This window comes from Mustela putorius, unplaced genomic scaffold, assembly GCF_011764305.1.
Source record: "Mustela putorius furo isolate JIRA1106 unplaced genomic scaffold, ASM1176430v1.1 tig00000868_pilon_pilon_pilon, whole genome shotgun sequence".
Classification (NCBI taxonomy): Eukaryota; Metazoa; Chordata; class Mammalia; order Carnivora; family Mustelidae; genus Mustela; species Mustela putorius.
The window spans coordinates 3,471,626-3,483,198 of record NW_025421502.1 but is presented as its reverse complement, the minus strand read 5'-3'; the positions used below and the strand labels follow the sequence as shown (position 1 = coordinate 3,483,198).

Genomic DNA, 11,573 nt, shown 5'->3' with positions numbered 1-11,573 from the left:
AACAGAGGTTCCTTAAAAAGTTGAAAATATGACCCAGCAATTGCACTACTGGGTATTTATCCCAAAGATAGAAATGTAGTGACCAAAGGGGCACCTGTCTCCCAATGATTATAGCAGCAGTGTCTACAATAGCCAAACTATGGAAAGAGCCCAGATGTCCATCAACAGATAAATGGATAAAGAAGATGTGGTATATATACACAATGGAATATTATGTAGCCATCAAAAAATTTTAAAAAAATCTTGGGATGCCTGGGTGCCTCAGATGGTTAGGTATCTGCCTTGGGCTCAGGTTATAATTCCAGGGTCCCAGGATCAAGTTCTTCATTGGGCTCCCTACTCAGAGAGAGTCTGCTTCTCCCTCTCCCTCTGCCTCTTACCCTGCTGTGCTCTCTCTCTCAAATGAATAAATAAAATCTTTAAAATAAAATAAAATAAAATCTTGCCATTTGCAATGATGTGGATGGAACTGGAGGGTATTATACTAAGCGAAATAAGTCAGTCAGAGAAAGACAATTATATGATCTCACTGACATGTAGAATTTAAGAAACAAGGCAAAGGATCATAGGGGAAGAGAGAAAAAAATGAAACAAGATGAAACCAGAGAAGGAGATAAAACATAAGAGACTCTTAATCATAGGAAACAAACAGGGTTGCTGGAGGGGAATGGGTATTATATAAGACTGATGAATCACAGACCTGTACACCTGAAAAAAACAATACATTGTATATTTTTAAAAACAGTAAAAAAATTAAGAAAAATAAATTTAAAAAAATATTCTGGGGGCGCCTAGATGGCTCAGTGGGTTAAGCCTCTGCCTTCGGCCCAGGTCATCATCCCAGGGTCCTAGAATTGAGCCCCATGTCGGGCTCTTTGCTCAGCGGGGAGCCTGCTTCCCCCTTTCTGCCTGCTGCTCTGCCTACTTGTGATCTCTCTCCCTTTGTCAAATAAATAAATAAAATCTTAAAAAAAAAATTCTGATCTATGGTTCAGAAAGGAGTGTTTTGATATAAGTGTGTAGCCATGTTCTAATAGATGAGTTTTTGAGATATTTATTTTTTTAATCGCTTCTCGGCCTTTTGGCTAATATCAGGTGTTGAGATATTTACTTATTTTTGAAGTAATACTGGTATTCCCCAGGAAGCCTTTTCTATGTCCTCTATAAAATCTATTCCTTTAGCAGACAGAAGCCATAATTTTAGAAAGAAATGTCTTTTTATTAGTAAGATTTTATATTACCTTCAACATCTGCCTATCTAAATATATGTATTTTTTTACATGTGGTTATTTAATGTTATTTAAATACTTTAAATAGTTTTTGATAACAAGGTTTTAGGATAATTAAAAAATATAAAAACTATATAGTGTAAAATGAATTTGGAATTCATATAAATACAAATTATCTATACCATGTCTTTTTGTGAATGAGATTTATCTTTAGATTTATCTTTTTCATTCTTTTTCTTCTGTTTTTCTTCTGCTTGCTTTTCAAAATAATCTTTAAGAAGATGGTTCAGCTGTGATTCATACTGGCTTGCATGTTGTAATCCATCTTCCCTTCCTTAAAAAGATGATACAAAACATGAGACAACAGTATTTCATAGTGGTCCCCTATTCCTTTATTTATCTCCTACAGTGGCAAATCCAGAGCTTTCCTATCTGAACCACTCTAAGCGCTAACTCAAAAGTCAATTTCAATTCAAAATGCTTGAATTAAACATATTTTTATTTTACCTTCACAGTGTTGGATAACACGTCCCCAGAGTCGATTTTTCCGTAAACAGGCTAAATTTCCCACGATCAATAAATGCCTCCTTCCTCTGGTCAATGCAACATTCATTCTTTTTTCTGAATCAATAAATCCTACTTGTCTTGTCCTTACACAGGACAGAATAATGATCTCCTTTTCAGCTCCCTGAAAAGCATCTACTGTGGATACCTGCACAGCTTTAATATCAGGATGGTCAAAGTCCGTAGCACTGAGTAAATGACAAAGCTATGGAGGAAAGAAGAAAGAGATCATTCAGGGCAGGGACTATGAAGAACTTAAGACCTGAACCTATTGACAGCAGCCCTTTTTATTTAACTGGTAGTGGATAATTTTCATTTTCTTTTTTATGACTCACAAAGATTTAGTAGTTTCTAAAATGATACATAAATAACGAGAGGACAATATAAGTTAGGCAACAAAATCAAAAGTGTTGATTTATCTGTTGCTGGGGAATTCATCTGGATATGCTAATTCAGAGTTGATAAATAATGAAACAGATGAAAAATATTTTTTTAAAAAAGCAAAAACTAGTTAGAAGTAATTAGCTTATGCGTACATTAATATCTGGTATCTATCTTTGATTAATAAAATGAAATGATAATGAAAGAACATTTTGGAAAACAAAGATTGAATCCCATCTGTCCCAAAACACAAAGCATACACTGTATTTTCTTCCCTCTAATTTGTTTATTTGCATTTTTGCCCCAACAGCTGTAAACTGAATTTAATTAAGCCTTGTTAGATTTACATTTAATTATACAGAAAAAAAGCCAGACCAGATAAAAATCAGAATTTTTTTAATATGTTAACTACAGTCCCAAAATTGTTTTTAACCAAAACAAACCACTACAAATGTAATATCAAATATTATAACATAAAATTATAATATTTAAGTATCATAATATGTAATACAAACCTTGTACATCTGGGATTTGTATAATGTTATCACCCCAATCATAGAGCCCACTATTCCACTTGCAATCAGTGATTGAATCAGTTTGAGTGTAAAAGCAGCTTCTGCCACATTATGAAAGCTGTTATCTCTTTCAATCTGGAATAAGAAACAGATCCTAAATTATATTTCCCAGAAAGCCTATGGAAAGACCAAGAAAACCATATAAACAACAACAATAAAATTAAAGCAGGAAACTAAACCATGTTGACTCTCATTAACATTAATGTCATTTACCTGTTCCAGTCCTTTAACGTTATAGAAACACAGGGTTGGGAGCCATTCCAATAAAGGGCTCCTCTCTGTTTCTGAAATGCCATTCATGAGGTTTCCTTCATAAAACAAATCATTAGAGATAGCACTGATCACAGGGTGACAACGGTATTGGGTTCTCAACAGAACTGGCTTATGCCCCTAAGAAATTTAAATGCAGAAAAATAGAAAATTGAAGCATTTTTTTTCCTTAAGGAAAAAAATAATATTTTAAAATTGAAAAGTATCACCATATTGTGCTCTTAGCAAGTGAATTACAACCATGATGAAACAGACTACAAATACAGTTTTCTTAATTACTAAAGATATTTTCATGGCAAACTATTATTATACCACAAAATTATAAAATATAAAACATGTCAAATCTTCAAATCATTACCTAATAGTATGGCACCTAACATTATGCTTTTATAATCTATGCAGAGTAGGGTGGACACTAAATTAAAAGAGAATCTTCAAAAAAAATTAGGAAGTGTTGTTGATAACTCATTTATGAATTTTCCTCCTTGGGTACAAGCCATCTTTCATTTTGAATCTTCAAATAAGTTTTCAATTTTGTTAATGTATCATAAAATACACATTTCATGTACTTTAGGGGTCTCTGGAGCAAAATGTTCTGTAATACTGTTTGAACATTTTAAATAATACAAGGTACTCCAGTAATAAAAACACATAGTAAAAGGTAGGATTAATGGTCACATAGACAAGTTTGTTTTTTTTTTTAAGATTTTATTTATTCATGAGAGACAGAGAGAGAGGGAGGCAGAGGCAGAGGGAGAAGCAGAGTTGGGAACCTGATGTGGGGCTTGATCTCAGGACCCTGGGATCATGACCTGAATGGAAGGCAAATCCTTAACTGACTGAGCCATACAGGCACCCAAGAAGGTATGTTTTATGGGAGAAAAATAGTAAGTAAAAATCCAATCCTCAGTACTATTTAGGGCCTAAATTTGTGGATGAGTCCGAATCAGTGGGCACGTGGGTGTAGCATGCTACTCTTAATCTTGGGGTTGTGATTTCAAGCCTGAGGGTGGTCATGAAGCCTACTTTAAAAAAAAAATGCTCAAAGGACCATGCTTTAGAACTAGAAACAATGTTAGAGAAATGACTAAATTATGGTATATCCACATTACCTATTTGGTGATTAAACATATTTATGACAACAGTGATGATTACAAAGCTAGTTAGAAACACAGGGAAATGATTTATTATAATGCAAAGTTTAAAAAAGTTAGGATAGAAACTATATAGTATGGTCTCAACTATGTTAGAAAATATTTTTTTCCAGCTTTATTGTGATATAATTGACATATAACATTGGGTACGTTGAAGGTGTACCAGGAGCTGACTTGATACACATATATTACAAACTGATTACCACCACAGTGTTAGCTAACAGCTCCATCACAGCACATAGATACCATTTCTTTTTTTATGGTGAGAATATTTAACATATATTCTCTTGGCAACTTTCAAGTATGTAATATAGTATTATTAACTATAATCAACATGCTGTTAATTAGATCCCTGGAACTTATTCATACCCTATAACTAGAAATTTGTACCCTTTGACCAACATGACCTGTTTCCTACCTCTCTACCTTCCAGTTCCTGGTAACCATCATTCTACTCTGTACAAGGTCAGCTTTTTTATTTTTATGTTTTTTTAAAGATTTTTATTTATTTATCTGACAGAGATCACAAGTAGGCAGAGAGGCAGGCAGAGAGAGAGGAGGAAGCAGGCTCTCCGCAGAGCAGAGAGCCAGATGCGGGACTCGATCCCAGGACCCTGGGATCATGACCTGAGCCGAAGGCAGAGGCTTTAACCCACTGAGCCACCCAGGTGCCCCAGCTTTTTTAGATTCTACAAATAAATGATATATATTACTGGTCTCTCTCAGATTTATTTCACTTACCATAATGTTCTCAAGGTACATCCATGTTGTTATAAATGGCAGGATTTCCTTTTTTATGGCTGCATGATATTCCAATGTGTGTTTGCACATATCAAATATATGTATTTTTAGAGTTTATATATATACATTTATCTGATATAAGCATATACCCCGAAGATAAAGGCTGGAAGGAACACTACTAAAATATTACAAAGGATTTTCTCTTGGGGGCAGTAAGGTTATTACCGTTTTGTTGTTGTTGTTGTTTTTAACCCTTTAGTTTTCTGTAGTTTCTATACTTTTTATCATGATTAGTAGATATTATTTTTATTTCTTTTAATTAATTCTGAGGTAGTTCAAATACACAGAAAAGCAAAGCAATATAATACTCATGTATGTACTACACAGATGTGACATTAGTATTTAGTCCTTGTTGCCTCAGATCTCTCTTTTGTTAAGACATAAAATGTGACATATATAGCTAAAGCTCCCACCTCATTTCCTCTACCAGCTTCTCCAGAAATAGCTTCAAACTAACATTATGTATACATTAATATGTGGTATCTATCTTTTTTCTGAATCAATATCTTATGGCATTCCCATGGAAGTTCTATATGTTTACTACATAGGCATATACCTATGATTAATACATATTATTTGTTATGCTTTTGAAATTCACATAAATTGTGTTCTACACTATGTAACACTTTGCACCTTGTTTCTCTCAATATCCACTACGTTTATGAGCACTATCTATATGGATCAAGTTAATTCACCTTAACTGTTTTATATATTCCATTTTGTAAATTCTATTCCATTTTATTCTGTAAATAAATCACTTTTAAGTCCTTTATTTACCCTTTTAAAATCCCCTCTAAAAATCTACTTCATATTTTAAAAGTCATCGACAACAAATAAGCGAAAGAGCAAAGAGCATAACAGCATGCATACTATGCTAGCATTTGTTAAAACAGAGGGAAAATACTTTATGTATTTGCTTATACTGACATAAATTATGACTAGAAGGGTACAAGCAAAGGTGACAGTTGCTTTGTGGGAGAGAAACTGAGTGGCTGGGGGACAGGAGTAGAAGTCTTCACTGTACTTTCTGGTTCCTCTTAAATTCAAATCCCAAATCATGTGATAATGTTACCTATTCAAAAATGGTTTAAGAATCTAAATAATTTTTGGGGGTGCCTGGGTGGCTCAGTGGGTTAAAGCCTTTGCCTTCAGCTCAGGTCATGATCCCAGGGTCCTGGGATTGAGCCCCGCATCAGGCTTTCTGCTCAGCAGGGAGCCTGCTTCCTCCTCTCTCTCTCTCTCTGCCCGCTTCTCAGCCTACTTGTGATCTCTGTCAAATAAATAAATAAAATCTTAAAAAAAAAAGAATCTAAATAATTTTTAATTAAGATTATTAAGAAGCCACTGGAAAGGTCTGATTCAAAAGAATCTGGACACTGACATTATGGAAGCGGTAGAAAGTTATGCAATTCAATTCAGTTACAATTAAAAGCTCAAGACCATTGAAAGCTTGAGTATTCACAAATTAAGTACAACTCAACTCAAAACTTAAATCAACTTGAAACTCAGTGTATGGGGAAACTTCTGAAGAAAGTAGAATAAAACTGCCTTGCAGAATCCATTCTCTGATATATAAAGGGACAACAAAAACACTAAAATAACAAAATAACTAAAAACAACAGCAAAAAAAAAATACAGTAGCCAGGCAACAAATGTTTATAGCCATCCCAATGTCATAAACGTTAAAAGGTTCCTGTCACCAAGAAAGAAACAAAATTTCAGTGGAAGGGAGAAATGCAATACAGATCTTCCTTGACTTATGATGCAGTAACATCCTGATAAACCCATCATAAGTTGAAAATATCATAAGTCAAGATGCGTTTAATACATCTACCCTGTGGAACATCATAGCTTAGCCTAGCCTACCTTAAACATGCTTAGAATACTTACATTAGCATACAGTTGGGCTAAATCACCTATCACAAAGCCTGATTTATAAAGAAGTGTCGGATATTTCTTGTAATTTAATACTGTACTGAAAGTGAAAACAGAATGGTTGTATGGGTGCAGAATGGTTCTTACATGTATCAGTTGTTTATTTTTATGATCCTGATTGGGAGCTGAGGCCCAGCAACATGAGAAAGGATCTTGACACATATGCTAGCCTGGGTAAAGATCAAAATTCAAGATTCAAAGTATAGTCTCTACTAAATTTATCACTTTCACACCATCATAAAGTTGAAATTGGTAGGTCAAAACATTGTAAGTCAGGAACCATCTGTGTAGTGAGATTCCTAACTCCTCTAGAAGTTATAAAATAGAAATGGCTTCTAAGAATAATAATGAAACAGAGAAAGTGAAATGGGCAGTTTTTAGCGGAAGTGAAGGCTCTGAGGACTAAACATCAAACTGAGAGGACACGTGAAATCCAAGAATAGTCCTCCTCTGGGAAAGGACAATACCTCCAACCATGTGGAGCGAATACTGGGACAGGATATTTAACAAAACCTTAGAATTGAGAGAGCACATGTAAGCTAAAAAAGACATTACACATTCTTATTTATTTCTATTCCAGTCTCACTCCTATTCCACTTCCCTACCACCATATTTTCAGGATACTACAAAAGTAGAGAATACAAATCTGAGAGAGCTACTTAAAGATGAACATCAAGAAATCAAGTAGGAATGGCAACTATGCAAACATATGATGGCTTCTCCCCGAAAATTAACAAAATAAAGGAAGACAATGCAAACAATATGCATAGAGCCCAGCCTAGACAAAATACAACCAACAGAAGAAAATTTTCCTCAAGTATAAAAGCTTTAGAATATAATCAGAATATAATTGAGTGAAACAAAATCTCAAAGGTGAGATGATGAAAAGATAAGATTAAAAGGGAAATTTCAATCATAAAGAAAAAAACTAATTTCTAAATGGTAACATTAAAGAACGGGTTCCCTCTCTTGCTGGGTCTCTCTCTGTCAAATAAATAAATAAAATCTGAAGGAAAAAAAAAAAGAAATTAAGGTAACATAAATGGAAGACAGATAAAGATACCCAATATCAGAATAACTGGGGAACCTCTGTTTTAGACTGAATGTGTTCCCCACCCCAATTCCTATGTTGCAGCGTTGAACCCCAAAGTTATGGAATTTGGAGGTGGGGCCTTTGGAAGGTAATTAGGTTTAGATAAGCATAAGGATGAGGTCCTCATGATAAGATTAGTCTCCTTATAAGAGGAAGAGGCCAGAGTTTTCTTTCTTTCCACCATGTGAGGATACAGCCAAGAACAGAGCTCTTATCAGGAACCAAATGAAGGTACCTTGACCTTGGCCTTCCCAAACTCCAGAATTGTGAGAAATAAATCTGTTGGTTAAGACCCAGTATATGGTATTTTGTTATAGCAGGCTGCACAGACAAGCTACTGACAGAGAATTCAACAGGTGGAACAAAAACCTTTCCTGAAACAAAGAACGAAAATTTCCACTTTGAGATACCTTATATTACAGAGTGGTTAGTTACAGAAAGCTCCACACTAAGATATACTGTAGTAAGTTTATCAACTTTAAGGTTATAAAAATAGTTCTTGCATCCAAGTAGAAAATATAAATCATTACAAGGGGAAAATAATCAGTTTGGCCCCAAAATTCACAGTAATAGCAACAATTCAATAAGCCAAGGTGCCATTTACATTTAAAGGAAATAGACATTTGAAACAAAAAGAACTCAGGAAAGTAGGCATCTATGAGCCATTATGGAAAAAAAAATGATGATGCAGTCCAAGGCACCCAGATGAATGAAAAGGTACTGAATTTTTTAAATATAAAACTGATTCTAAATAACTGTACAAATTATGATTGTAAAACAAAAAGAATAATGATGTAATAACTAACAAAGATAGGAACATGGGAAGGGATAAAAAAAGGGGGGTAAAGCATGAGAGCACTAGTATCTCTATCGTCTAGAGCAAAGAAATTAATCCATCCGTATAAAATCTGTTAGAGGATCTTTTAGAAAAACTCTCTCTTATGGGTAAAGAAATATTTATTTGAGATTTAATTATTTCTAGTTTCATTTCAGTTTTTCTCCTCTGCTAAGAAAGTACAGATTATTGGAAGTTCAAACAGCAAAATAACCCCCTAAATGCAATTTAAACTAGCAAGAATAGGAGTGCCTGGGAGGCTCAGTTGTTGAAGTGTCTGCCTCCAGCTCAGGTCATAATCCTGGGGTTCTGGGATAGTGTCCCACATCAGGGGGTCTGCTTCTCCCTCTTCCCCTGACCCTCCCCCAGCTTGTGCACACACTCTCTCTCTCACTCTCTCAAATAAATAAATAAAATCTTTGAAAAAGAATAAGCTAGCAACAATGAAAATTAATTAACAATAAACTAGCAACAATGATAACATTTTTCTTTTGACAACAGATTTTCTATAACTCTTATGGGTAATATTTTAATCTTCTGCTTTTAAAATAGCTCGATTTAGATTATTGCATCAAAACAATAGTAATAATGAATAGGTACAAAAATTATGGTATATACATACAATGAAACATTATTCAGCCATAAAAAGTAATTAAATCATATGCACCAATCAAATAGAATGGAGGATTTAGAAATAAACCCACACAAAGTCAACTGATTTTTAACAAGGGTGCCAAAACCATTCAATGGGGAAAGGACTGTTTTTTCAACAAATGGTGCTGGGAAAACAGGATATCTGCAAGGAAAAGAAAAAAGCTGATCTGTACCTTATATACCATCTACAAAAATTAACTCAAAAGGGATCAAAGAATTACATGTAAGAGCCAAAACTGTAACATTCTTAGAAGAAAACACTGGGGGAAGTCAGTATGACACTGGACTGGACAACAATTTCATGGCTATGACACCAAAATCATAAGTGACATAAGGAAAAAATAGACAAATTGGACTTCATCAAAATTACAAACTTTTGTGCATCTAAGGATACTGTCAAGGGGCACTTGGATGGCTCAGTTGGTTAAGCACCCACCTCTTGATTTTGGGACAGGATATGATCTCAGGGTCATGAGATTGCACCCCATGTCAAACTCCACAGTGGCCTGGAGCCTACTTAAGATTCTCTGTCCCTCTGCCTACCCCTCAACTGACTTGCTCATACAGGTTCTCTCTCTCCAAAAAAAAAATAAAAAGTAAAAAATAAAAAATATTGTCAAGAAAACAAAGACTACCTAAGAATGGAAGAAAGCATTTGCAAATAAGGGTTTAATATCCAGAAAATACAAAGAACATACACAACTCAACATCAAAAAACCAAACATCCCAATTAAAAATTGGGCAAAATATTTCAATAAACATTTTTCCAAAGATAAGCACATGCAAAAATGCTTAATGTCCTTATTCATTAGGGAAACCACAATGAGAGAGCTTCTTCACATCTATTAGGAGAGCTATTATTTAAAAAGCCCCAAAAATATAAAACAAAAAAAAACAAATATTGGTGAAGATGTGGAGAAACTGGAACATTTGTTGAGAAATTCCTGTAGGGAATGTAAATGGTATAGCTGATATGGAAAACAGTCTGGCAGTTCCTCAAAAAGTTAAACACAAAATTATCAAGGATGTGAAGAATGGAGAAACTTCTTACACTGGGAATGCAAACCAATGCAGCCACCCTGAAAAACTGTATGGACATTCCTCAAAAAGTTAAAAACAGAACTTCTATGTAATCCAGGGTATTTGCACTTCAATACAATACAAAATACAAATGTAATACAATAAAATACAAATACAAAATACAAATGCAAAATATAAAAATATAAAAACACGAATTCAAAGGCATACATGCACCCTGATGTTTACAGCAGCATTATCTACAATAACCAAACTATGGAAATAGCACAAGTGTCGACTGACTGATGAATGGAAAAAGAAAATGTGATATAGATATATATAGATATATATAGGTATATAGATACACACACACACACACAATGGAATATTATTACTCAGTCACACACACACAAAAAAGAATGGAATCTTCCCATTTACAATGACAGGGATGGAGCTAGAGAGTATAATGCTAAGCAAAATAAGTCAGAGAAAGACAAATACCATTTGATTTCACTCATCTCTGGAATTTAAGTAACAAAACAAGCAAAGGGGAAAGAAAGAGAGGCAAACCAAGAAATAGACTTAACTACAGAGAACAAACTGATGGCTATTAGAGGGGAGGTGGATAGTGGGATGTGCTAAATAGGTGGTGGGGAGTAAGGAGGGCACTTGTGAGAAGTACTTGGTGTTGTATGGAAGTGGGGAATTACTATACAGTACATGTGCATTTTAACTAACTGGATTTGAATATAAACTTAAAAATAAAAAAGAAAATGGATTTTAAAAAACCATAAAATTATTGTATGGCCCAGTAGTAACACTTCTGGGTACATAATCAAAAGAACTGAAAGCAAAGACTTGAATAGGTATTTATATACCAATGTTTATAACACCATTATTCACAGTAGCTGAAAGATAGAAACAACCCACATATCCATCCATAGATGAGTGAATAAATAAGATATGGTATTACACACAATGGAATGTTATTTGGCCTTTACAAAGAATGAAATTCTGACACATACCACTACATGGATGAACCTTGAAAGTATTATGCTAAGTACA

General features: G+C 34.3%; 1 protein-coding gene across 3 annotated transcripts in view; it reads right to left on the bottom strand.

Annotated features, from left to right (window-relative positions):
• Positions 1-1,008: 1,008 nt before the first annotated feature.
• ZGRF1 (zinc finger GRF-type containing 1) overlaps positions 1,009-11,573 on the bottom strand; it is an 81,242-nt gene continuing 70,677 nt past the window's right edge. Inside the window, exons 28-31 of one of the 3 annotated variants that reach the window (XM_045085533.1) lie at positions 2,963-3,139; positions 2,690-2,824; positions 1,737-1,998; positions 1,009-1,563 (exon numbers count right to left, since the gene is read on the bottom strand). In XM_045085533.1, coding sequence (XP_044941468.1) covers positions 1,406-1,563; positions 1,737-1,998; positions 2,690-2,824; positions 2,963-3,139 — 732 coding nt within the window. In that variant the 3' untranslated portion in view covers positions 1,009-1,405. The remainder of the gene's footprint in view (positions 1,564-1,736; positions 1,999-2,689; positions 2,825-2,962; positions 3,140-11,573) is intronic. The other 2 variants (XM_045085530.1, XM_045085531.1) reach the window with 2 other exon arrangements.